The sequence below is a fragment of the Bos indicus x Bos taurus genome, chromosome 11 (assembly GCF_003369695.1).
Source record: "Bos indicus x Bos taurus breed Angus x Brahman F1 hybrid chromosome 11, Bos_hybrid_MaternalHap_v2.0, whole genome shotgun sequence".
Lineage (NCBI taxonomy): Eukaryota > Metazoa > Chordata > Mammalia > Artiodactyla > Bovidae > Bos > Bos indicus x Bos taurus.
In genome coordinates, this window is record NC_040086.1 from 59,492,951 (window position 1) to 59,520,502 (window position 27,552).

The 27,552-nt window shown below is 42.7% G+C and overlaps 2 protein-coding genes across 5 annotated transcripts in view; one reads left to right on the forward strand and one right to left on the reverse strand.

Annotated features, from left to right (window-relative positions):
• Nucleotides 1-3,349: 3,349 nt before the first annotated feature.
• LOC113901342 (activator of 90 kDa heat shock protein ATPase homolog 2) lies at nucleotides 3,350-26,333 on the forward strand. Of its 2 annotated transcripts, none has more exons than XM_027555585.1 (9): nucleotides 3,350-3,567; nucleotides 4,848-5,038; nucleotides 20,277-20,362; nucleotides 22,148-22,262; nucleotides 23,318-23,406; nucleotides 24,095-24,211; nucleotides 24,588-24,689; nucleotides 25,245-25,296; nucleotides 25,430-26,333. In XM_027555585.1, the coding sequence occupies exons 1-9, from the start codon at nucleotides 3,488-3,490 to the stop codon at nucleotides 25,600-25,602; spliced, it is 1,005 nt and encodes a 334-aa protein (XP_027411386.1). In that variant the 5' UTR covers nucleotides 3,350-3,487; the 3' UTR covers nucleotides 25,603-26,333. The 2 variants fall into 2 exon arrangements, with proteins under 2 accessions (XP_027411386.1, XP_027411387.1); XM_027555586.1 differs by having other exon boundaries at nucleotides 24,101-24,211.
• USP34 (ubiquitin specific peptidase 34) overlaps nucleotides 25,730-27,552 on the reverse strand; it is a 240,584-nt gene continuing 238,761 nt past the window's right edge. For 2 of the 3 annotated variants that reach the window (XM_027555584.1, XM_027555581.1), the window contains one exon: nucleotides 25,730-27,497. In XM_027555584.1, the coding sequence (XP_027411385.1) occupies nucleotides 26,890-27,497 (608 nt within the window). In that variant the 3' untranslated portion in view covers nucleotides 25,730-26,889. The remainder of the gene's footprint in view (nucleotides 27,498-27,552) is intronic. The other variant, XM_027555583.1, reaches the window with a different exon arrangement.

Genomic DNA, 27,552 nt, shown 5'->3' on the forward strand with positions numbered 1-27,552 from the left:
CTCCTCCAGGCTCTTTTCATTCTAGCCTCTCAGAATGGTGGTGACTAACCAAGCTGAAAGTCCCAGTCTCTTAAAAACACTTCCTCAAATACACCCAATATCTGATACACTCCTAGTTTCCATTTCCAAATGCTTCTCATATCTCGTCTCCTCTCTACTTGGACAAGTATTCCCCGCTTCCAGTTTTTACCCACTCCTGTCAAATTGTCATGATTCTAAAACACAAGTCTGACCTCGTGACATTTCTCCATTTATATCACCTCGGTGGTCTCTTGCTGCCTACAAAGTCTGTGATCCTCAGCAGAGCAAATGGGGCTCGTTACGAGGTGGCAGTTTGCCCCACTGCAGACTCATCTCCTGCAGCCCCTACTCCATGTCTCGGTTAGAGCCCCCTTGTGCAGTGTGCTTCTCCAGGCTTCTGTGCCTGGGTGGACACTTGCTGCTCTTCGTGCCTAGTGTCCCCTTTCCTTTATTGAACACAAAGCCCTCACATGGACTCCACTGGTGGACCAACGGTTAAGAATCTGCCTTGCAAAATACAAAGAAAACAAAAACAAACAAATGAAAACAATCTTCCTTGCAATGCAGGGAACAAGGGTTCAATCTGTGGTTGAGGAACTAAAATCCCACCTGCTTTGGAGCAACTAAGTCTGTGCACCACAACTAGGGAGTCCCTGCGGCACAGTAAAAGTCCTGATGCAGTGAAGATCCTGAGTCCTGCAATTAAGACCTGAGGCAGCTAAAAAAAAAAAAAGAGTCCTAACTTTCAGACCTCCTCTGAGAAAAGAACTATGTGAGCACCACACTCCCTGAGGGAGAGGCACTTTATTTTCTGTGCTCCCAAGGCACCCTGGGTTTACCCTGAAGGTGAATTCACAATGGTCTCTTCACTAGTGACTGAGCCCCCATGTCTTACTCATTTTTCTGATGACATGAGCATACAGCAGAACTGGACACACAGTAGATGCTCGATAAATGTAGCATAATGTTTAGCCACCTAGCACTAGATGGTTACAAAAGGCTAGAACCCACGCACTGACCCGAAAGATGCCTTGCCTCATTCCTGCCAAAATTTTTTTTTAATAATCTCTAACTTACAGAAGCATTGCAAAAATAGTTTAAGGAACCTCAGATACGCTTCACCTGAATTCACCAAGTGTCACCCTTTTGCCCCCACACTTGCTTCATTTGTCTTCTTTTCTCTCTGCACTGAGTTAATTGCAGACATCGTGACAATTTACCCGCAAATATTTCAGCATGTCTCCCAAGGTCGAGAATGCTCTTCTCTAATAAAGAAAGAATGCTCTTCTTTGTAACCAAAGATTAACACTCAGAAAATTTAACCGTTGACACAAGGTTACCCAGTATGTAGTCTGAAATGAAATTTAAATTTCCCCAATTATGTAATTTTAAATTGTTTGGACCCAGAAGCTCTGTTAGGTGATTGTTTCCTCATGATCAGATTCAGAATAAGCATTTTGGCAGGAATACTAGGTAGGTGATGGTGTACACCAGTTATGTCTTTGCTCCATTATTGGTGATGCTGAGTTTGATCATTTGGTTAAGATGAGTTACAGATTTCTCTCCTGTAAAGTTTACTTTTCCCTTTTGAATGTAGTAAGCTAAGTGTGGGTGTATATATCTTCATGTTGCATGATTATCTTCTTCCCCAACAACTTTTTACTCATCAATTTAGGTGCTTTTTATCCAAAATTTTTTCATTGTGGTAAAACACACATAAAAGTTAACACTGTAACCATTATGTTTACCGTTCAGTGTTGTTAAGTATATTCATAATGTGCTACCATTACCACCGTCCATCTTCAGAATTCATTTCATCTTGTAAAATGGAAATCCTATACCCACTAAGTAATAATGCCCCACCCTCCCTTCAACTCCTGGCAACCACTGTTCTTTCTGTCCCTATGATTTTTGCTCTCAATACTTCATATAAGTCTAATCATGCAGTATTTGTCTTTTTGTTACTGGCCTAATTCACTTAATATAATATTAAGATGCTAAGTTCACACTAAGAGCATAATATGAATCTCAAGTTTCACCCATGTTGTGGTTTATGTAAGAATTTCCTCCCTTTTTAAGGATGGAATAGTATTTCATTGTATTGCTAATCCAATTCTTTTCTACTTGATACCTTGTGTTCGCTCTCCATGCTTTTGACAAAGTGTAAAAGGTGAAATCAAAATGCCATTTCGTTTGGGGGGGTCAAAACACTCTGAGGCAGTCTGTTTACAAAATTGTGATAGGTTTTGGAAAATGAGGTTGGAATGTAGTATCTCCAGTAAGCAAATGGAGAAAAATACCCTCCCCCAGTTCTGAGAAGACTAGATCACAGGGAGAGGACAGGTCATCACAGTGGAGCAGAACGGAGAAGTAACCTGCAGACTTCCAACGTTCATACGTGTTCTGCCTTCTAACTAAACATCCTCAGACCTGTGGGCAACATTTTCCAAACAGTTGACGCAAAGTTTTTGCTGGAAGGTGGAAATTCGTTACAGGAATCATTAATTTCTGTACAATTGCATCAAGCTGCAATAATACACTCTTGCAATCTCCTTCTTTTGTCATCTCCAAAGGATCATCACATGAATAAAATGTAAACATTCCCGAAGTAACTAGGACCTTGGTGGCCCGTGCTACTTGGACAGGTGTTGGAAAGGCGTGAGAGGTGGCGTCCAGGGGAGAGTCAGAGGGCACCAACTCCTGAGAACTTTCCACACAACAGAGTTGTGCTGTAAAGTGGGCGCGCTCCGACCTCGGCAAGCCGGTCGCACAGCAAACCAAGTGTTCGGGCAGTGACCCCGGGAGGACCGAAGGCCGTCAGCGCGGGCGTTTCCCGCCTGCACCGGGGTGCTGCTCTCAGGCGCCCCTTACTCAGCGCCCCCCTCTGCCAACACTGGAGGCAATCACTGCGGTAATAATAGTGAGTCGTGGAGAGGCGTCCGGCCTTCCGGAGGCGGCGGACGTTCCCCCTTCCCGGCCACTGCACTCGCAAGTCCCGTGGCAGGGCCCAGAGCCTCCGCAGACCCCACCCGGCCTCCAGGGCCGAGCCCCGGCCTCTAGGGTCGCCTCTCCGCAGCGCCGCGGCTCGGACCTCTCTCCCAACCGCAGCCGCCGCCGCCCCCCACCCGGGTCTCCCAGGCCGTGACCTCTCCCCTCCCCGGCCGCATCCATCTCCGGCCCGGCGCCCTCCCGCGCGCCGACCTCCAGGGCCCAGACGCCGGCCTCCTGCCGCCCCTCGGGCCCCTCCCCGCGCCCCCGCCCCTCGGCTCGGGCCCGGTCGCTCTCCCCGGGCGCTCCGCAGCGGGGCGGGCGGGGCAGGCTGGCGCAGGGGCGGGGATTTCTGGCACTTTCTGGGCTCCGCTAACGCTCTGCTCCTGGGTTCGCCGGCCGGAAACGTCGGCGACGGAGCCGCACCGTCGCCGCGGCTGTTCCTTGTTGTCCGCCGAGGCCGCGCCGCCACGCTGACATGGCCAAGTGGGGACAGGGGGACCCGCGCTGGATCGTGGAGGAGCGGGAGGACGGGACCAACGTGAACAACTGGCACTGGTGCGGTCGGGCGGGGGCCGGGGCCGCGGCTTCCGGGCGGGCCTCCTCACTCGCAAGCCGCCGGGAGGGACGGGAGGGACCCTCAGCGAGCGCCCGGTTCCCGGGTGGAGGGCGGCCGCGGGTCTCGGGGCGCTCCCCTGGCCGCGGCGAGCCCCGGGCGGGAGGAGCGGGGAGGGTTGTGAGGCTGCACAGGTGCAGATGCTTGTCTTTAGCGTCGGGGCTTGGGGAGCCCTTGGAGCCTGGAGACCTGGGGTCTTACCCTCACTGGCTCTGGGACTTGACTTTGCTGTTTGAAAGTTGGGTTGGGCCCCAGGAGTAGCAGTCATTCCTGACTTACCTCTTCAGCTTTGGCAGTCTCTGTGACCTCAGGAGCTACCCTCCCGTGGCCCTCCGCCCCAGCCCCTTGAAGTCTTGGGGGGAATTAAAATGAAGCTGGAAAGTTTGTGTGTGTGTGTGTGTTTTACGTCTATAGTGGAAAGAACAGGAAAACAGAAATTTGGATCGGAACTTCACATCTAACTTGATGGGTCTCTAGTGAGCCTGCTTTCTAGAAGTTGGAACTAGTTACTCATCCTTTTTCAATCTTATCTAGAGTATGGGCCAATTTCTGCCTCCCTCCTCCTTCCGCCTGAGCTTTCAGGAAGTGATGTTCTACGCTCCTTTCCTCTGAAGGCTAGGGCTATGCTACCTCGGGTCCATGAAGGTGATGCTGAGGCAGGTCCAGGGCAGAGCAAGGTTTTGGCCTGTGAGGGCAGCCTTTCCTGGGGATGTGGGGGGGTGTGGGGGGGGAGGGGACGTCCTGGCCTGGGGGTGGGACGGGCTGACCTCTTCTTTCCCAGCCTTGCCACCATGAACACTTAATAGACTTCTCTCAGCTTATTTTCACTCCCCTAAATTGGAAACATTATTTGGGAAGATTGTGTGAGATAATATACTTGTGAAAACACTTAATAATTTGTCTTATTACGATAAAAATTATCTCAGTTATAACTACTTTTTCATGTGGCCCAGGCTTTGCCCCTCCATTTCCAACAGGTGAAATTTCTAGACCTCCTTTCTCCCAAATAAGCCATGCCTCCCAGCATATCTTAAATCACTGATGAGAATTAGAAGATGTTTGGTAGAAAACTGGTCTGAGAAGTGTGCTTGTAAGTTTGTGGGTGGCAGGTCTTTCACATGGTTGAGAGAAATTGGGCAGATCTGGACTGGGCCAGGGATGGGCGTGTGGATATCAGCAAGAGGGTCCATTCATGGCTCTGCTCTTCTTCTGGTCCTGGCAGGACAGAGCGGGATGCCACCAGCTGGTCCAAGGGGAGGCTTCGGGAACTCCTGGTGGGTATCACCGTGGAGAATGAGGCTGGCCGCTGCGAGATCAGTGAGCTGAAGCAGGTGGAAGGCGAGGCTTCCTGCAGCAGCCGCAAAGGAAAGCTGATTTTCTTCTATGAGTGGAACATCAAGCTGGGCTGGAAAGGTAACAGGGGCTCCAGGTACTGGCAGGGTAGAGTGCAGTGTTGGTGGAGCAGAGTTGGTTGACTCATTAGTCATTCATTCAGCAGATACAGTTGATTCATTAGTCATTCATTCAACAGATCTTTTTATTTTTGGTTGCACTGAGTCTTTGTTCCTGTGCGTGGGCTTTTTCTAGTTGCTGTGAGCCAGGGCTACTCTTCGTTGTGTTGCACGGGCTTCTCATTACGATGGCTTCTCTTTTTGCCTAGCACAGGCCTTAGGCACATGGGCTTAGTAGTCGTGGTTCACAGGCTTAGTGGTTCAGCTGGCATGTGGATTCTTACTGTACCAGGGGTTGAACCTGTGTCCCCTTCATTGGCAGGAGGATTCTTATCCTCTGGACCACCAGAGAAGTCCAGCAGATAGTTTTAGAACTCCTGCTTGGGCCCCTAAATTGGTGTTTGTGGTTGCAGACACCCTTACTACATGTGGAGTTCTTGCCCCGTGTGCCATGGGCTTCCCTCTCTCCCAGCATTCGGAGCTGCTTTTTGTTCAGTCACTCAGTCATGTCCAACTCTTTGCGACCCCATGAACTGCAGCAAGCCAGGCTTCCCTGTCCTTCACCATCTCATTTGCTCAAACTCATGTCCATTGAATTGGTTGGTTGTTCTCAGCAGGACTCAGTCGGCCAGGCACTTGTGAGCATTATTATTTCCTGGAGCTGCTGCCTGGACCACTCTTCCCCTGGATTGTTGCATGCTGGCTCCTTTGGCTCCTTCAGGTTTGCATCCTGAGTACATTCTATAAAAATGTCACCTGTCTCCATTCTATAAAAAAATACCAGATCTTTTCTTGTACTGTTTCCCTTCTCTGCTTAGTTTCTCCTGAAAGCACTTATACTTGGCACACTACATGCAGTTATATTATTATTGTTCTGGATCCCCCTTTTCTCCCCATTCATTGGGGCAGAGATTTTTAAAAATACCATCTTTATTGAGATATAATCACATACCACACAATTCACCTGTTTATTGTGTACGATTCCCTGGTTTTCAGTATATTCACAGAATATGCAGCCATTACTACAGTCAGTTATAGAACATTTTCATCTCTCCCACAAAAATATTTACCTGTCACTCGCCCAGTCCTTGGCAACCACTGATCTATGTTCTGTCTCCACAGATTTGCCTATTCTGGACGTTTCTTATGAATGTTACCACAGTTTTTGGTCTTTTGTGACTTGTTTCTTTTATTTGGCATAATCTTTTCAAGGTTCATCTGTCTTATAGCACATTTCATTCTTTTTCATGGTTGATTGATGTTCTGTTGTATAGATGTAGCACATTTTGGTTATATATTCATCAGTTGATAGACATTTTGGTTGTTTTCGCTCTTTGGGTCTTTAGGTCAGGGATTGATTAGTTTTGTTTACAGATTACTGCCTGAAAGATTGTGTATTTGTTGAATGAATGCATTTCTCCCATGGTGCCCAGCTCCTTGCTGGGTAGACAGCCTATATTCAGTAAATCCTTGTTGAAAAAATGAGGAGCAAGGGTAAGATTTGGTTCTGGAGGATTGTGCTGTGTTAAAGTTTGGGCCTCAGCTCGAGTCATCTCCATTCTTGAGAGCTGCCCAGTTAGTGGCCTTGGGCCTCTGACTTAGTGACTGTCTTGCTGACTTAAGCCATGCCAGAGCCCAGGGAGGTGTTGAGTGAGCATCAAAAACAGCCCCACTCCTGCCTTGGAATATTCTGGCTGGAGGTTGCCTATCAGTTGCTCCCTCAGTGGCTCCTGCTGGCTGGATCATAGCAGGGTCTGGTTCCTTATACATTCCAGCTCCCCAAGACAGGGCTCTGAGAGCCCCAAGGAAGCTTTTGATCTTGTATCTCTTCCATCTCCCTTAGCTCAAAGCAGCAACCAGCTCCTTTGCAGGTTAAGTCCCGGGCAGGAGCCAGAGGGCAGGCACACCAGTGCTTCCCTGACGCCATGTGCTCTCTTTTCTAGTAGTGACTTCTAGAGGTGGCTAGTGGGACCTGCTGGGGAGGAGGCAGTACTCTGGTCTTGCTTTTTTTTTTTTAATTAAATTTTAGTTATATTAAATTTAGCTTTTTTCAGCTTTATTGAGATATAGTTGATTTATAACATTGTATGAGTCAAAAGTGTACAGTGTGATGATTTACTATATGCATATATTACAAAAGTCACTTCAGTCGTGTCCAACTCTGTGCAACCCCATAGACGGCAGCCCACCAGGCTCCCCCGTCCCTGGGATTCTCCAGGCAAGAACACTGGAGTGGGTGGCCATTGCCTTCTCCAGATTCTACAGTAAGGTTAGTTAAAACATCCATCACCTCATAGAGCTGTAGTTTTCTTTGTGCGTTTGTTGAGAACCTTTAAGATCTGCTCTCTGAGCAGTTTTCAACTGCACTGCTCACCATGCTGTACATTAGGGTCCTCAGAACTTACTCATCAAATGAGCTGAAGTTTGTACACTTTGTACCTTTCGACCACCTTCACCGCCCTTCCCTCCCCCACCTTGCAAACACCAGTCTACTCTGTTTCTGTGAGTTTGGTTTGTCTGGATTACACATATAAATGAGATCATACAGTATTTGGTTTTCTCTGACTTATTTCACTTAGCATAATGCCCTCAGGGTCCATCCATGTTGTCACAAATGGCAAGATTTCCCTTCATCTTTGTGGCTGAATAATATTCCATTATGTAAATATGTCATGTTCTCTTTATTCATTCATCCATGGATGGACACTTAGGTTTCCACGTTTTGACTACCATAAATAATGCCGTTTTGTACATTGGGGTGAAGATACCTCTTTGAGATAGTGATTACATTTTCTTTGGCTATATATCCAGAAGTGGAATTGCTACATCATATGGTAATTCTATTTTTAATCTTTTGAGGACCCTCTACTGTTTCCCATAGTTGGCTGTACCAGTTGACTTTCCCACCAGTAGTGCATGAGGGGTCTCTCTTCTCCACATTCTCATCAGCACTTGTCGCTTTTTGATAGTAGCCATTCTAACAGGGGTGCAGGGGTATCTCTTTGTGATTTGGATTTAAATTTCCCTGTTGATTAGCAATATTGAACACCTTTTCATATACCGATTGGGCATTGGAATATTTTATTTGTATAGATATTCAGGTCTTTTGCCCATCTTAATGTTTTTTGTTTTTGTTTTTTTTTTTACTATTGAGTTGTATGAGTTCCTTAGATATTAACTTCTTATCAGATACAGTTTACAAGTGTTTTCTCCCATTCTGTTGGCTGTCTTTTCATTTTGTTGTCTGTTTGGCCATGCAGAAGCTTTTTAGCTTGACTGGTCCCACTTGTTTGTTTTTGCTCTTGTTATTTGTGCTTTTGGTATCATATCCAAAAATCATTGCAAGACTGACATCAAGGAGCTTTTTCCCTGTTTTTCCCTAGGAGTTTTATGGATTCAGGTCTTTCATTTAAGTTTTTAATCCATTTCAAGTTAATTTTTATGTATGGTGTAAGATAGGGATCCATTTTCATACTTTTCATCCTTTTCATGTGAATATTCAGTTTTCCCAGCACCATTTACTGACGATAGTAGCTTATAGCCATGGAGTAGTTTTGTGGCCCATGTCATGTACTAGTTGACCATGTATGCAAGGGTTTATTTCTGGCCACTTGGTTCTTTTCCACTGATATGTGTCTTTTTTTATGCCAGTACCGTAATTTACCACTATTGCTTTGTAGTAAACTTTGAAATCAGGAATTGTGATGTCTCCAGCTTTGTTCTTTCTCAGGATTGCTTTGACTACCAGGAGTATTTTGTGATTCTGTGTGAATTTTAGGATTTTTTTTCTAATTCTGTAAATGCCACTGGAATCTTGATAGAAGTTGCATTGAATGTACAGATGCCTTTGTGTAGTAGGAACATTTTAATAGTATTCTTTCAAGACACGAACATGGGTTATCTTTTTTTTTTTTAAGAGTTTTAAAATTCTTTACTAGTAAACACAAGAAACTTTAAAAATTACTAAACTGTTTGATAAAAATCCAGGTCCTCACCACCTGCCCAATGCATTAATCAATGCACAGAATATTATCTAAATGTTTGTTTAGCTTAAAGACTAAACATATATATAAGCATACACTTCAGCCCAACAGGAAAATTACCCATTCATATGTATATAGTTCCAGCTAGATGGTACCTTTGTGCAACAAAACTGCATTCCTGAGGAGCCACTTGGGGTTTCTTTTTAAGGTGTGGGACTAAAAGAAACAAATACAATTCTGTTAGGAAACTGAAGTTGTCATTTTAATTCTGCTCAACTCAGACAAGACCCAAGTCTTTATAATGAGTCTGAAAACCTAATTAAACATCCACTCCTAGGTAAATTTTGTCTCCAGACTGTAATTACTGATTATACACTTACTTTAACTTGTAAATAGATGTTTCATCAAGCAGGGAAGGAAGAGGTGTATATTACTGAGGGAGAATAGCAAGTAAAAATATTTAAGACCTATAAGAGTTCTAAACTGTTTCCTTATACAAGTGAATTAAAATTCAACACCATAAATCTTACCCTTTTGTAAAAACCAACACGCAATTTTTACCAAATATAACCACGTACAATAAGCAGTTTCAGTTGAATCTATCAAAAGGGAAGTTTCTTCAGTTCATTCCAACAAGTATCTTCTGGCTGAACTCAAGTTGGAGGAAGGAATATAAACAAAGCTTTACATGCTAATCACCAGTGGCAGGTACCTGTATTTAAAATCGACAATTCTGGTTTTCTTACACACATCCCCACCCTCCCCAGCCCAACAACCCCAGGTGCTGCAGTTCCATGGCTTGCCAGTTAGGAGTAGTGTCTGTGTTGTCAAGCTCTCTTTGTTCCAGTAGCTCTGCTTCTATTGCACTTTTCTGACATGCATTCCAGGGATTAATCCCATTTGATCATAATATATGATCCTTTTAGTGTGCTGTTGAATTCAATTTGCCAGTATTTTGTTGAGAATTTTTGCATCTCTACTTATGAGGGATATTTGTCTGTAATTTTTTCCTGTAGCATCCTTAACTGGCTTTGTTATCCTGATAATACCAGCCTCTTAAAATGAGTCTGAGAATGTTTCCACTCTTCAGTTTTTGGGAAGAGTTTGAAAAGGATTGATGTTAGCTGTTTAAGAATTCTCCATTGAAATTATCTGGTTCTGGACTTTTCTTCCTTGAAAGTTTTTTTTGATTACTGATTTAGTTTTCTTAATTGTAACTGGTCTGTTCAGACTTTCTAGTCCTGAATGGTTCAGGCTTGGTAGGAAATATATTTCTAGGAATTTATCCATTTCTTTTAGATTGTCCAGTTTTACAGCATTTAATTGTTAACAATGGTCTCTTATTATCCTTTGTATTTGTGTGGTATTAGTTGTAATGTCTCATCTTTCATTTTTAATTTTATTTGAGTCCTCTTTTTCTCCCCTTGGTTAGTGTAGCTAAAGTTTTGTCAATATTTTTGTCTTTTCAAAGAACCAGCTCTTTATTAATCTCTTCCATTGTTTTCTTATTCTGTTTCATTTATTTTTGTTCTAATCTTTATTCCCTTTTTTATTGAGATATAATTGATAAGTAATATTATATTCACTTGGGGTTATAATGAATATATATGTGTGTGTTTATATTTGTACACATCAAGAAATGGTGACCACAAGAAGTCTAGTTAATATTTATCACCATACAGTTCCAAGTTTCTCTTTTTCCTTATGAGAATTTTTAGGATTTGCCTTTCAAATATGTAAAGTGGTCTTCTTATAGCTCCCATACTGTGTACTCCATCTCTGTGACTTACTTTCTGTAACTAGGAATTTGTACTTTTGACCACGTTCACCCATTTTACCCATTCCACCACTCCCTGTTTCTTGCAATCACTGATCTGTTCTCGGTATCTACGACTTTTTTGTTTTCTTTTAATTCCACATATAAGTGAGATCAAATGGTATTTATTTTTCTTTCGCTTATTTACTTAATGCCTTCAAGTTCCATCCAGATTGCTGCAAATAGCAACATTTTTTTTCTTTTTTATAGCTAAATAATATTCCGTTGTGTGTATATACTACATTTTCTCTATCCATGCATCTGTTGGTGGACAGGTTGCTTCCATGTCTTTGCTGTTGTAAATAATACTACAGTGAACACTGGGATGCAGGAATCTTTTTGGATTAGTGTTTTTGTTTCCTTTGGGTATATACCAGGAAGTCAAATTGCTAGATCATATGGAAGTTCTATTTTTAACTTTTGGAGGAACCTTCATTCTGTTTTCCATAGCAGTTGCACCAGTTTGCATTTCTACCAACAGTGCACAAGGCTTCCTTTTTCTCCACATCCTTGCCAACACTTTTTATTTCTCCCCTTTTTAATAACAGACAGTATAACGGGTTTGAAGTCATAATTCCCTGATGATCATTGTTGAGCACAATTTCATATACCTGTTGGCCATTTGTACCTCCTTTTTTTCTTAATATGTGTATTTTGTTGATGTATAGTTGACTTACAGTGTTTCAGATGCATAGCAAGGTGATTCACTTATACATAAATACACATACATTATTTTTGAAATTATTTTCCATTATAGGTTATTATATGTTACTGACTATAGTTCCATGTGCTATACAGTAAACCTTCATTGCTTGTTGCATAGCTATTATTAATTAGAAATCTAGCATTCTATTCCTACTAAGTCAAACAAGTGGAATCAAAGTGTCATAAATTTTTTAGTTAGGCAAAAATTCTTAAAAGTTTTCTACAATATATACATATTGTGATCCCGTGGACTGTAGCCTACCAGGCTTCTCTGTTCATGGGATTTTCCAGGTAAGAGTACTGGAGTGGATTGCCATTTCCTCCTCCAGGGGATCTTCCTGACCCAGGGATCGAACCCAGGTCTCCCACATTGTAGGCAGACGCTTTACCCTCTGAGCCACCAGGGAAGCCCCATATATAGGTATACAAAAGTTTTTTTACTGTGCTTGATAAAGGCTTGATCAAGATAGAAAAAGAGATGGAGAAATTGGAAAACAAACTGAATGGAATGGGAACACTGAATATGAAATAGAAAAACTAAAAATAAATAAATCACAGTAGTAAAAGTGTTTATCAGTTTTCACAATCAATGGCCAAAATCAGACAAAATATAAAAGATTGTTATAATTGCAAGCCATAATGGGAACATGATTAACCTAACAGTATAAAATAATTACATAGTCAAGCAGGATGATGTGTCAAAGCAAGCGAGATGCATGCACATGTTTTCATCCACCCAGACAGTCTGCGTCTTTAGGTTGGTGCATTTAATTTATTTATATTTAAGGTAATTATAGATATGTATGATCCTGTTACCATTTTCTTAATTGGTTTGGGTTGGGGCTTGCTTGGTGACTCAGATGGTAAAGTGTCTGCGTGCAGTTCGAGAGACCCGGGTTTGATCCCTGGGTCGGAAAGCTCCCCTGGAGAAGGCAATGGCAACCCACTCTAGTACTCTTGCCTGGAAAATTCCATGGATGGAGGAGCCTGGTAGGTTATACTCCATGGGGTTGCAAAGAGTCGTACACGACTGAGAGACTTCACTTTCTTTCTTTCACTTTCTCTTTTCTGTAGGTCTTTTCCTTTCTTGGGTTTCCTGCATAGAGAAGTTCCTTTAACATTTGTTGTAAAACTGGTTTGGTAATGCAGAATTCTCTCAACTTTTACTTGTCTATAAAGCTTTTGATTTCTCCATCAAAGTGGAATGAGAGTCTTGCTGGGTAGAGTATTTTTGGTTGTAAGTTCTTCCCTTTTATCAATTTAAATATGCTGTTCCCTTCTGGCTTGCAGAGTTTCTGTTGAGAAATCAGGAGTTCCCTTGTATATTATTTGTCATTTTTCCCTTGTTGCTTTTAATATTTTATCTTTGTCTTTAATTTTTGTCAGTTTGATTATTATGTGTCTCAGTGTCTTCCTCAGGTTCTTTCCTGCCTGGGACTCTCTGTGCTTCCTGGACTTGGCTGACTGTTTCCTTTCCCATGTTTGGGAAGTTTTCAGCTATTACCTCTTCAAATATTTTCTCAGGTCCTTTCTCTCTCTCTTCTCCTTCTGGGACCCCCGCATAATGTGAGTATTGGTGCATTTAATGTTGTCCCAGAGGAATTTGTGTGTATGTCTTCTTCTTTGGAAAAACATCTCTTCAGATTTTCTAACGAGATTGTTTCTTGTTATTGAGTCTTACAAGTTCTTTGGATATTAATCCCTTATCAGTTACACCATTTGCAAATATTTTCTCCCATTCAGTCAGATTCAGATTCAGATCAGTCGCTCAGTCGTGTCCGACTCTTTGCAACCCCATGAATCACAACACCCCAGGCCTCCCTGTCCATCACCAACTCCCGGAGTTCACCCAGACTCACGTCCATCGAGTCAGTGATGCCATCCAGCCATCTCATCCTCTGTCGTCCCCTTCTCTTCTTGCCCCCAATCCTTCCCAGCATCAGAGTCTTTTCCAATGAGTCAATTCTTCGCATGAGGTGGCCAAAGTACTGGAGTTTCAGCTTCAGCATCATTCCTTCCAAAGAAATCCCAGGGCTGATCTCCTTCAGAATGGACTGGTTGGATCTCCTTGCAGTCCAAGGGACTCTCAAGAGTCTTCTCCAACACCACAGTTCAAAAGCATCAGTTCTTCAGTGCTTAGCCTTCTTCACAGTCCAACTCTCACATCCATACATGGCCACTGGAAAAACCATAGCCTTGACTAGACGAACCTTTGTTGGCAAAGTAATGTCTCTGCTTTTGAATATGCTGTCTAGGTTGGTCATAACTTTCCTTCCAAGGAGTAAGTGTCTTTTAATTTCATGGTTGCAGTCACCATCTATAGTGATTTTGGAGCCCAGAAAAATAAAGTCTGACACTGTTTCCACTGTTTCCCCATCTATTTCCCATGAAGTGGTGGGACCGGATGCCATGATCTTTGTTTTCTGAATGTTGAGCTTTAAGCCAACTTTTTCACTCTCCACTTTCACTTTCATCAAGAGGCTTTTGAGTTCCTCTTCACTTTCTGCCATAAGGGTGGTGTCATCTGCATATCTGAGGTTATTGGTATTTCTCCCGGCAATCTTGATTCCAGCTTGTGTTTCTTCCAGTCCAGCATTTCTCATGATGTACTCTGCATAGAAGTTAAATAAACAGGGTGACAATATACAGCCTTGACGAATTCCTTTTCCTATTTGGAACCAGTCTGTTGTTCCATGTCCAGTTCTAACTGTTGCTTCCTGAACTGCATACAAAGTTCTCAAGAGGCAGATCAGGTGGTCTGGTATTCCCATCTCTTTCGGAACTTTCCACAGTTTATTGTGATCCACACAGTCAAAGGCTTTGGCATAGTCAATAAAGCAGAAATAGATGCTTTTCTGGAACTCTCTTGCTTTTTCCATGATCCAGCGGATGTTGGCAATTTGATCTCTGGTTCCTCTGCCTTTTCTAAAACCAGCTTGAACATCAGGAAGTTCATGGTTCACGTATTGCTGAAGCCTGGCTTGGAGAATTTTGAGCATTACTTACTAGCTTGTGAGATGAGTGCAATTGTGTGGTAGTTTGAGCATTCTTTGGCATTGCCTTTCTTTGGGATTGGAATGCAAACTGACCTTTTCCAGTCCTGTGGCCACTGCTGAGTTTTCCAAATTTGCTGGCATATTGAGTGCAGCACTTTCACAGCATCATCTTTCAGGATTTGGAGTAGTTCAACTGGAATTCCATCACCTCCACTAGCTTTGTTCATAGTGATGCTTTCTAAGGCCCACTTGGCTTCACATTGCAGGATGTCTGGCCCTAGGTCAGTGATCACACCATCGTGATTATCTGGGTCATGAGATCTTTTTTGTACAGTTCTTCTGTGTATTCTTGCCACCTCTTTTTAATGTCTTCTGCTTCTGTTAGGTCCATACCATTTCTGTCCTTTATCGAGCCCATCTTTGCATGAAATGTGCCTTTGGTATCTCTGATTCCCATTCAGTAGGTTTGTTTTATTTACTTTGCTGTGCAGAAGCTTTTTAGTTTGACTCATCCTCCTTGTTTATTTTTGCTTTTGGTGTTAAGTCTAAAAATCATCACCAAGACCACTGTCCAGGAGCTTATCATCTGTGTTTCTTCTAGGACTTGTTTTTGGTTTCAGGTCTTCGGTTCAAGTCTAGTTCACTTTGATTAATGTGTGTGTGGTGTAAGATAGTGGTCCAGTATCATTGTTTTGCTTATGCATGCCGCTTTTCTCAACATTTGTTGAGCAGACAGTCCTTTCCTTACTGTATTTTCTTGATTCCTTTGTCTTAGCTTAATTGACCACATAAGCATGGACTTATTTTGGGCTCTTTTTTCTGTCTATTCTCTGTTATAGTTCTGCTGATCTGTGTGCCTGTTTTTATGATAGTACTAAACTGTTTTGATTACTATATCTTTATAATACAGTTTGAAATCAAGAAGTGTGATGCCATTAGCTTTGTTGTTTCTCAAGATTGCTTAGGCTATTTGGGCTCTTTGTAGTTCCATACAAATTTTAGGATTTTTTGTTCTATTTCTGTGAAAAATGTAGTTGGAATTTTACCAGGCATTGCATTGAATCTGTAGATGGCTTGTTACTTATTTTCTTCTGCTGACTTTGAGCTTACTTTTTTCTTTTTCTAGTTCCTTGATGTGTAAAGTTAGGCTCTTTATATGAGATTATTTCTTGTATGAGTTTACAGTACCAGCTTCCCTCTTAGGACTGCTTTTGCTGCATCTCATAAGTGTTTGTTTTGCCATTTTTATTTGCACCAAGATATATTAAAATTTTGCCTTTGATTTCTTTAAGCCATTAGTTGTTCAGGAGTATTTTAATTTGCATGTACTTGTGAATTTTCTAGTTTCATACCATTTTGACTGGCAATGATATTTTTTATAATTTATCTTTAAAAAAATTGTTCAGACTGGTTTTGAGGCCTAACCTATGATTTATTGTAGAAAATGTTCTGTGAGTGCTTGAGAAAAATGCATATCCTATTGCTGTTCGATGGACTGTTCAGTATACGTTTGTTAGGTGTATTAGGTCTGTGGTGTTCAGATCGGGTATTTCCTTACTGGTTTTCTGCTTGGATGATATATGTCCGTTGTTGAGAGTAGGGTATTAATGTCCCCAACTATTATTGTATTGCTGTTTATTTCTCCTTATAAGTTGTTAGTAATTGCTTTATTTAGGTACTATTAGATGCTTAAATGGAGAAGGTGATGGCACCCCACTCCAGTACTCTTGCCTGGAAAATCCCATGGACGGAGGAGCCTGGTAGGCTGCAGTCCATGGGGTTGCTAGGAGTCAGATATGACTGAGCGACTTCACTTTCCCTTTTCACTTTCATGCATTGGAGAAGGAAATGGCAACCCACTCCAGTGTTCTTGCCTGGAGAATCCCAGGGGCAGGGGAGCCTGTTGGGCTGCCGTCTATGGGGTTGCACAGAGTCGGACACGACTGAAGCAACTTAGCAGTAGCAGCAGCAGCAAATGCTTAAATATAATTGTTATATCGTTGATAAATTGACACCTTTAGCTTTATATGATGACCTTCTTTCTTTTGATCATTTTAGCTGAAAGTCTATTTGTCTAATGTAAGTATAGCTATTCCTACTTTCTTTGGTTAACATTTGCTTGACATTTCTTTTTCCATCCCTCTGCTCCTGGTTTTCGTGTATCCTTAAAGGTAAAGCGAGTCTTGTAGAGACTGTCTGTTGTGGAGACACTGTCATGTTGTTGGACCTTGGTTTTTTAATCCATTCAGGCATTCTGTGCCTTTTGATTGAGGAATTTAATCTGTTTATGTTTAAAGTAACTATTGATAGGCAAGGACTTACACCTCTCTTGTCAGCTCCATAGTCCTTTGATACTTTTTTGAGGTGATATGCTTTGAGTCTTACTGTAATCTTTTGTGGTTTTTCCTTTGCGGTTAACCTGAGGTGTATATATTTAAACTGATAACAACTTAATTTTGATAGCATACAGAAATTTATACTTCTTCACCTCTCACATTTTAGGTTGTTGATGTTACAGTTGACATATTTTTACATTGTAGAAATTTTCATAGGTATAGTTACTTTAAATTGTCATAGTTATGGTTATTTAAGTACATTTGTTTTTTAACTTTTAATGCAGACTTGTTACCATTGCAATTTTAGATAATCTGATTTTGACTGTATATTTACCATTACCAGTGAGCTTTACACATTCATATGTTTTTATCATGCTAACTAACATCCTTTTATTTCAGCCTGATGAATGTTCTTTAGCATCTCTTGTAAGGCAGGTTTAATGACATTGAATCCCCATCAGCTTTTATTTGTTTGGGGATGTCTTTGTCTCTCTTTTACTTCTGAAAGGCAGCTTTTCTGGGTGTAGTATTCTTGGTTGACATACTGTTTCTTTCAGTATTTTGAGTACATCATCCCACTGCTGGCCTGTCAAGTTCCTGCTGTGAAATCCACCTGTAGCCTTATGGAAGCTCCCTTGTTTGTGAAGAGTCACTTTTCTCCTGCTTTCAAAATTTTTTGTTTTTGACTTCTGACAGTTCAGCTCTTGTGTGTCTTGATGTAGCCTTTTTCTTTTTTTAAGTTCAGCCTACTTGGGGGACCGTTGGGCATTGTGCATTGTGCATTTCTCTTCCCAGGTTTGGGAAGTTTTCAACCATTATTATTTTAAATAGATTTTCTGGCCCTTTCTTTCTCTCCTCCTTCTGGAACTTCCATAATGAACATATTGTTTCATTTGATGGCATCACATGAGTCTCCTGTTCTTTCTTCACTCTTTTTCTTTCTTTTTGTTTTGTTTCCTTGACTGGACAGTTTTGAAGAACCCATCTTCTAGTGTACACATTGTTTTCTTCTACTAGGTCAAGTTAGCTGTGGAAGCTCTCTGTTGAATTCTTCAGTAAAGTCATTGTATTCTTTTGCTCCAACAGTTTGTGGGCTTTGTTTAACACTTTGTTTCTTTTTGGAACTTGTTTTGTTCATGCACTGTTTTCCTAATTTCGTTTAGTTGTCTGTGTGTTCTTATAGTTGGCTGAATAAGAGATTTATTCTGAATTCCAGATTATATAGTTCATGCATCTCCATTTATTTAGGGTCAGCTATGGAGCGTTATTAGGTTCTTTTGGTCTCATGTTTGCCTGATTTTTTTCTTGAACCTTGTTTCCTTGCATTAGTAGCTGCATGTGTAAGTAATTGGTCTCTTCCATGTTTTACAGGTTTGCTTTGGCAGGGAAAATCCATCACCTTTGAGCTTGGGTTATGGGATGTGTCAGCTCATAATGTCCGTGGGTGGGCAAGACTTGCTGCCAGGGTCTCCAGCTGAGTGTGCTCTGAGGTCGGGATGGGGGGTTACCAATGGCTGGCCTTTATGGTTGGGTGAGTCAACTGACTCCATCTTCAGGCAGGGCTGCTCAGTGGGCTCCTTGACCAGGCAGGGTTGCTGGATGTGCTCCATGGTTACATGGGGCATTAGCTGTGCTCTGCAGTTACCTGTGGTCAGGCAGAGTCACTGGCTGTGTTCCTTGGCAGGGTGGTGCCCTGGTTGGATTCCATGATTGGGCAGGGTTCTGAGCTGGGCTCTGCCATCACTCCTAGTTGAGTGGGGGGGTCTCAGGCTCTGCTCTCCGACAGGTATTCCTCCTGGTTGGACTCTGTTCAGACAGAACTGCAGGCAGAGTTCTTGGGTAGGACCTTAACCTCCATTGTGTTCTGTGATCAGATGGAGACACAGATTGTGCCTTGAAGTTGGGCAGGGCTGCAGGGTTGGCTTCACCATCCATAGGCTGCTGGGTATGCTCCGCTGTCGAACAAAGTTGCTGGCTGGGCTCTCTGGTCAAGAGAGGCTTCCACCTGTTTCCTGCAGTTGAGGGGCTGTTCTCTGTGGGGTAGGGTCGCTGCTGAGCTTCTTGTCTGAACAAGGCCCCAAGCTATGTTAAGCAATTTGGCAGGGCTGTAGGCTCCACTCCGAGGCCACTTGGGGTCACTGTTCAGGATCCCTGGCTACGCAGGGCTGGAGGCTATTCTCTGTAGCCGGACAAGACTGCTGGTGTGGCTCCCTGCCCAAGGGAGCTGTGTGGATGGGCTCCAGGGCTGCCCAGGTTCTCTGGTCCAGCTTCCTGGATGATCAGGCTGGGAAGCCACACTCAGCAGTTGAGTGGAGCTGTGAATTTGCTTCGCCTGTTGCTTGGGGACCCACATCAAGCAGAATTGCCAGCTGAGCTCTGCTCGTGTCTGCCTCAAGCAGGAACACGGTCCATCCAGATTTGAGCATTGGTGGCTGAAAGCCCGAGTCCCCGTGGCTTCCACATGTTGAGACCCTGTTGGCCTCCAAGGAAGCATCCACCAGTGCCAGGGAGTCTGCCCTCCGCTGCGGGAAAACTGCAGTGGGGCCCCCGCCGTGAGGCTCTGTGCTGGCCTCGGGGTTTGGTCAGAGTGTCACCACTCCTCATACCCTCTACTGCAGTCCTCTTCTGTCTCTGGTCCAGAAGCGTGCATCAGCCTCACCTCTGGGTTTGGGATTTTCAGTGGTGTCCTGTCTCTGCGTAGTTGCTAGTTGCTCTTCTTGTGAGGGGTGCTGAAGTTGGGAATGACCTGTGTCACCATCTTGATGTCACTGAAGTCCACACCCGGTGTTGAAAGACATTAGCTGCGTGGGGGGATCCACACAGATGTCCCCACCTCCCTGCCTTTCCCTCTGTGATCAGAACTCAGTGTCCCTTTTTGCCTTCCTGTGCCTTTTCTTCAGGATAGTCCTTTATCACGCTTGACTTGTTAAATATTGGGGGATGAAAAAAGAAACCGTGGTTAACAGACCTGCTTACTTCACTCTCATGCTTCATGTGGACCCTGATTTCATGTGCAGTTAAAAAAAAAAGTCTAATAATAGCACTGTTCTTCTTTTTTTTATTTTCTGGCCCTGCCATGCAGCCCATGGGATCTTAGTTCCCTGACCAGGGATCAAACCCTTGCCCCTGCAGTGGAAGCACCAGGAAATTCCCTTGTCCGCACTTTAATTGCCCCCCACCCCACCCCCTACCTGAACCTCTGACGTGGGCCAGGAGAGCAGAGTTGGTTTGGACATGCATGTGATGGGCGTTTGTGGGGGAAGGTTGCGCTCTGTGAGGAGGGTGGGCTGTTCAGTGAGGCAGGGCAGTTTTACATAAACTAGTTGTTACTTTGTAATTGAAGAAGACATTTTGCTCATTTCAGGTATCATTAGAGAATCTGGTGCGAAGCACAAGGGGTTGATTGAAATACCCAGCCTGTCTGAAGAGAATGAAGTAGATGACACTGAGGTGAGGTATCTGATGGAATTTCTTTCTTTTCTTTGTTTTTAAATCAAGTTTCTGCTATACATATTGGACAGTTGAAAACCTGTGCCCGTGCGGTAGTTTTGGTGAGTGGTGAAGGGCTCGTTTGCTGAGAAAGAAGCTGCGCTATGGGGAGGTAGGGTGGGGTGTGGGCAGAGTGATGTGGGAAGGGCATGCCTGGGAAGCCGCGGACTGCACCCTCCACGGCCTGCACCCTCCACGGCCTGCACCCTCCACGGCCTCATCACCTTTCAAAGGTGTCATCAGATGTGTGCAACTGTATGTATACTGGGAAGTGCTCAGGTATTGTGCACAGCTTGGTGAATGGGATTTTGTATCTCCTCTGCATCTTTACTCTTTCCCTTTAATAGTGAAAATTCTGGGCTTTTCGCCATGATCTCCCTTGGTTTTATCACATTTGTTTGGACATAAGTTAGTATGTGTGTTGGTTTTGACTGGCTCTTCTCATCGTTGGGGGAGAGCAAGCCTGTGTAACTCCCATGCTTGGTTTGCAGTCAGTGTCCACTTGTAAGCTAAAAGCTTGGTTGTGGGGCGAAACCTTTTGTATGATAGCTGTATTTCCAGATGACAGTCTGACAGGGTCTTTTTTGATTTGTGAACACATTTAGTGTGAAGGCCTTCAGGAGAGCAGGTTACACCAAACTACCAGGAGTTGCCTTTCTTAAAGGCTATGAACTACCCTAAAAGTGGTAGCTTCAAATGTGGTCAGTGCACTCAGGGCCTGTGACTTCACTTTGCTCTGTCCACATCCACCATCTCAGAAGTATTTTAGCAGGATATTAAATTGGTCTTTTTGATTCAGTCCTTGGTAGTACTGCAGAACAAACTCTCTAATGTAGAACTGGGCCCTGGGAGCAGGCCCACCTCAACTGAATCACAGGGACATGAAGGGAGTTTCAAACCAATACCTCTTCTTTCTAAGAATACCAGAGGCACCCCCAGAGCAGCATTTTGACATTTCCCTCTCCATTTCCTCCTCTCTCCTCCTGTCCTGGCCTTCCTTCCTTCCTTTCCTCCCCCTCTTCCTCTCTTTCCCAACTCTCCTCCTTGCCAAAAAAAGGAAAAAGAAAAAAAAGGTGTAGCCCAAGACCAGGTTATGTGGGAACCTGATTTTCCTAATTAACTGAATTTGGGACTCTAGACAAGCACTGTTCAACAGATACATAATGCAGGCCACATAAATAACTTAACATTTTCTAGCAGCAGTTTTAGAAATATTTAAAAGAAACAAAATTAAGTTTTAATACTTTTTATTTTACCCAAAATATAAAAATACCATTTTAACATGTAATTAGTATCAGGGTTATTCATGAGATTATTTTGTATTCCTTTGGTGCTAAGTCGTTAAAGTCTGGTGTTATGTGTGTGATTTTGCACTTTGAACCCATCTCAGTGGGTGCTCAGTAGCCACATGTGACCAAGCAGCTGCCGTATTGAACAGCACGTTTCTAGACTCTTAACACCATGGACTACATTATCAGTATGATACATACACACATAAAATATATGCAGATTAGGGGTTCACATTCTAAGAAGTCCCTTCAAGTTTTGGCCACCAGTTTCAGTAGACACTTGATTAAAAAACTCTTACATCTTCTCAAACTATATGAAAAAGCCTGTCACGTCTCTCTCTCTTACATCACTTCTTTCCCTTCCCTTGCCATCACAGTTCCCTCATCCATTTGTCCCAGTATTGTAAGAATACGTCAAACCAGATTTTTCTTCGGTTTGTATTTTTCTGATTTGTAGGTGAACGTGAGTAAAAAGAAAGGAGATGGGGATATTCTGAAGGATCTTATGAAAACTGCAGGCACCGCCAAGGTCAGGGAAGCCCTTGGAGATTACCTGAAGGCACTTAAGACGGGTAAAGAAGGCATCCTTGTGAACTAGAGGGTCCCTTTCCCATTTACCCAAATAATGCTCTGCACTGTAGTCTGGATTCCCCGGTCAGGCCAACGTCCCAGGTTCCAGAGATGAGCTCTTTATGCTGCACGATAAATTGTAGTCTGGAGGTTGAGATCTAGTCATGAATTAGACCATTAGTGCTTATCAGTATTTTATACAGCATGAACCATTTTGCCTACAGAATTGTTAGTTTCTGGAATGATAATTATTTAATCAGTTTTTATAATTATCTGTCTAATGTCTGTCTTCCTTGCTAGACTATAAGCTTCATGAGGGCATGGAAGGACTCTGTCCTGTTTACTACTGCTGTATCTCAGTGTAGCACAGTGCCTGATGTATACAGTAGATGCTTAATAAATCTTTGTTGAGTGAATGAAAGTGACTATAGATATTACAGGTGTAGTTGGAAACTTACTCAGATAATCCCTGCACTGAGTGGAACTGAGGTTATTGTCTTCTTTGCTAAATTAGAGAAGCTCCCTGCCAGGTAAAACAGCCAGCAGGGCTCGTACGTCCGCACCTCATCCTTGGACTCTGCCGAGTATCTCAGTGTTGGCATAGATGGGTTTGGGGTTTACTTTTCTCATGAGATCACACATGCTGCTGCCACAAGCTTGAATGGAGACCAGGCTTTGTGAGGTGGTGGTGATGAAGCTGTGAGCCAAGTGTCTGGTTTTGACAGTAAGTGACAGTCATAAAGCTATTAGTTAAGTGTATAAAATGGAGCTTTTTGGAAAACAGCATTTGAAAATGCTATTTTTTGTCAAGAACTAGATAAAAGTGAGGCATTCAGTAAAAAGAAAAGGATCAAAGGCATTTGTTGCTGTGGAACTCATGTTAATGATTAGCTTTATATGTAAAGATACAGAATGGTCTTGAAATTCTCAAAATGCTATAGGAATTCTTTCTATAAATGTTTCTCTATATTCTTATATATTTTCAGTTTTCTGCCTATTTGTGCTGGAAGGGGAAAGGTGCTTTATTAAAGTCATTTCTCTTATGTTTCCTTTATAGAATTTACAATGGGAATGATTTTACCAACCAAAGCTATGGCAGCCCAGGAATTGACGGTTGAAAGGAAACTGAGTGAGAATGCCTTGCAGGTGTGGCCTCTGGCGGACGATATGCAGGGAGGGGGAGAACGAAGTGCCTAGTGTGTGCATGCTGTGCGTGCGTGCAAGCTCAGTCACAACCTGCTCTGTGCAACCCCATGGGCTGTAGCCCACCAGGCTCGAAGGCTTCAAAGCTTCAAGAGCCTGTGATGATGGAGGACTATACAAGATACGGAGGACCAGTTAATCCACCCTGGCATCTTCTGCCATTTTGGGGAGAAATGATGAGACTTTCATCCTTGATGGAAGGGATTGTATAACTAGCCTTTTTGTTAAATATTGAATTTAGTTCAGGACAGTGCTGTTTTGTAGTCATTACACTAGAGAGTCACAAAAGGTGACTCTGAAGTTCACATACACAATGGAAGGAGCATCTCTCCACTTTCGGAGGATTGGGAGGTTTTAGATCTTGTTCTTGGACTGTAGTGATGGGGAGTTTGACACCTTTTGGCCTTAAGTGCTGTGTCCTTCACCTGCTTATCTTTATGCCCCCTGGGCCATAGTTACATATCTAAGTAGGATTTGGGCTGTGAAGTCCTAGTCTGGGCTCTGTTTCCAAAATAAAGACTAGAGTGGAAGGATATTGTTTGGGACATTGTGATATTTTACTGAGACTGTAAAACTGAATTTCTAAAATCTCTTGTCATGCTAATTATGCTTTGGAACCTTTTCTTTTGAGATTCAGGCCTCCTCTCGGGTGGCACTGGGTGTGAGGATTCCCACTGTGGCTCTGCACATGACAGAACTCTTTGACACAGCTATTGAGCAGCTGTACAGAATCTTCACTGTGAAAGATGTAAGTAACATCTCAGTATCTGGAATCAGAAATGCTGACACTGGGAGAGAATATGCCACTAAGAACTGAAGCTGGTTTTTGGTTTCCTACATGCCTTATGTTTTTCTGATTGAAGGGATCTAGTAACCTTTAGGATAGCTCAAGGAGGGGTAAGCTATCCTAAGGATTTGAGGGCAGAAAAGATGGGTGTTTGGGAGCTGGGGTGGGGGAGTTTATCAGCATTGAGATTTGGAACAATCTATTGAGGCTGTATAATTAAAAGCTATGTATTCACAATTAAAAACAACCACAGGAACTGTTATGTTATACATTTAGGTTGAAAACATGATAAGCACATGCCAGAATAACATGTCTCTTGTATGTTTCGCTTTGTTAGTTGGTGCAAAAATTTTCTAAATCTCCTGCTGTATTAGAAGCTGAAAAGGGAGGGAAATTCCAAATGTTTGATGGAAACATCACCGGTGAATATACAGAACTGGTAGGTAACCTAACGTTAAAGGAAAGTAAGCTAGACCCTTCAGTTAAAATGTTTTATTCATGCTGTTTTTAAAAGTGCTTCGGTTTTTATCTGAGCTCACAGAAACTTGAGTGCTTTATAAGTTATATGGCAAATAAAAAATTGATATTTACTAAGTAGTAATAAAGATGAAGCCTTAGTTTCACAGCAGTTGTGCCACTGTTGATGACTTTTAGAAGACGCAAGTACAGTTCCTCCCAACTCTTGGGTCTAGAGTTTCTGGCCTCTGCCACTAGTGTGTGTGCTGCCGCACGTCAGCCGCCTTCCTGCTCACCGCAGCTCTGCGCCGGCTACCGCACTTCCGTCTGGTGTTCCTGCTGTTACATTCTGGCACGAGGGACAGTCAGTCAGTCCTCAGTGGTGCCGGCATACAAACCAAGTATGAGTGTGTGTTCATTGACTAGTTCTCGTATTTCTCCCATAGGGGCTCATGAAAGGATTTGGTGTTTTTCTTTATTGTAGTGTTGTACAAAGTTTTAAAAGATGTTTTCAGTGGAATTTCCCCTTTGTTTTCAGTTAACAAACAAAAAGATCGTCATGAAATGGAGATGTAGGAACTGGCCAGAAGGTATGTTATTAGCACCTTTTAAGTCAAAAAACACTTCAAGTATTCTACCCCCTAATATGAAAAGCAAATAGTGATACTGTATGGATAAATTCTTTTCATAATACAGTAATAAACTTTCCTTCTTTTCTTCCAGAACACTATGCAATAGTTGCACTGAATTTTGTGCCTACGCTACAGCAAACGGAATTACAATTGGACTGTAAAGGAGTTCCTGTCTGTGAAGAAGAGAACATGAAATTTTGTTGGCAGAAGCAGCATTTTGAAGAAATAAAAGGTTTACTGCAGCTGACCACCCTAAATGGTTGAGTTAGTTTGAAGATTTTATAAGGGCATTACTTTTTGTAAGCAGAAAGTATCATGTTTACCTCCTCTTCTAGTGTTCCTTTAAAAAAAAATAATTTATACTAGATGAAATCCACAAACTAATACAGAATTGAAAGCACTGTTGAACCTTTATTTACTATGACTAGACTCTGCACTGAGCTAAAAGCAAGCAATGTGAAATCAGACTGTTAACGTTACCGTCCATAGATGCTCCTCCGGGAACAGATTGCGTCTCCGAGTATGGATAGTTGAAGTGTCCCAAGCTAAAGCTTGTCTTAGCGAGCCTACTTTTAGCTGTAAATTTTTAATTCAGGAAGAGACAAATGGCATGTTGGTACTTCCTTTATTTTACTTCAGGGTTTTTAAGGTGTGTAGCTCTAGGTCGTGAAACAGTGGCATGTTGCATTCAGAAGCATGTTGATGTGAGGGCGAGCGGGCTGCATTGTTATGCTTCTCCCTGCAGCAGTTACGCACTCTGGAGTGGCGAGGACTGAAAAGTCTATGGAAAAAGGTACTTTTTGGCCTGCCACTGTACTTCTCATGAAGTAGCAACAGTGGACAAGTACATCTCCCGGTTCACAGTTTTCTCATTACTTTCATCTGAGAAGACTGAAGCAAGGTATGTAAACAATTAAAAAGTCATCACAATCAGTTTAATTAAGTGCATAGAATAGCAATCAGTCATGTCAATAAAAATAAAACAATTATTTTTACATCAAGTGTGCTTTATTTCCTCCACAGGTATTCTGTTAAATAAAGCACCATTTATATACTGCCAGGCCACAGCTAAAGAGGATTCTTTACAGAATCAAATTTCTTGTGGTTGTTCCGTATACAAGTAAACTTAATTTTGATAATAAGAACCACAGCGATCGGAGGCAATCTGCCTCTATTATAAGGTACAAAACTGGCACAGAGGACACCATATTATACACAGTAAAAATGCTGTAAGTTTAAATTACATTGTACAGGGCCAGAGAACCCTGTGCCTCCCAGACAGCCATATTAAATGAAAGCCACTACAGTGAACTCTTAATTACGTAAAACATATTCATTATCTGATTGCCCTTTAGAAAGTATACTGAAGATGCAAATTTTTTCATCTGAAGTTTCTGCCTGGCCAAGAATTAAGCCTATAAATCTATCTTGCCATTCAAGCAGAGAGCACTGGACGAACTGAAGCACGAAAACAGAAATAGGCGAAACTTATACAAACAGCATCGGGTGGGGGCAGGGGTGACCTTAAAAGTAGACATGCTACATCTAATGTCAAGAAGCAGCTTGGTTTCCTTTGCCAGATATCCTCGTGACCACATGGATTGTAGATTCAATGGTCCTACACAGGGTATCTAGAATGTCGTGCTGCTGCATGTGACTAAAGAGTCCTCTGGAATGGCCACAGCTGAGTGATAAAGCCACCTCAGGGTCCTGGGAGGACAAAGCTTGACCGTCACAGCTTCTCAAGTCAGCTAAGTCAGACAGAACTGCAGAGAGAGAAGTAGAAGGGAACTCGGATTCCTCCTCAGCAAGGTTAGAATCCTTGGAACAGTGGAGGTCTTTCAATTCCTTACAGTCTTCAAACCTACCACTGTCGGACTGTTCTTCTGCATGCTGTGACCTGATATTTGATGTGTCTTCTGAAAACGAAGATGGAACTTCCATTCGGTATTCTTTAACAGAACTATTTTCAGGGGAAGGAAGATCTTGCTCGGTGCCTGGGTCGATAATTGAGGAGTCTCTCGTCTCATTGTCTGAAGTGCTAGTTGGGGTCAGGACCTCCCTGGTTTCTGTCTTCATGTCACTGATGCAGCTGTCGACGGTGTGCTCCTCATCGCTGCTAACGCGCCGCCTTTTAACAGGAGTTGCCCCTTCATCATCTGTGAAAACGGAACATGAAAATTTCTCTGAAGAGTCATTAAGATCATATTGGGG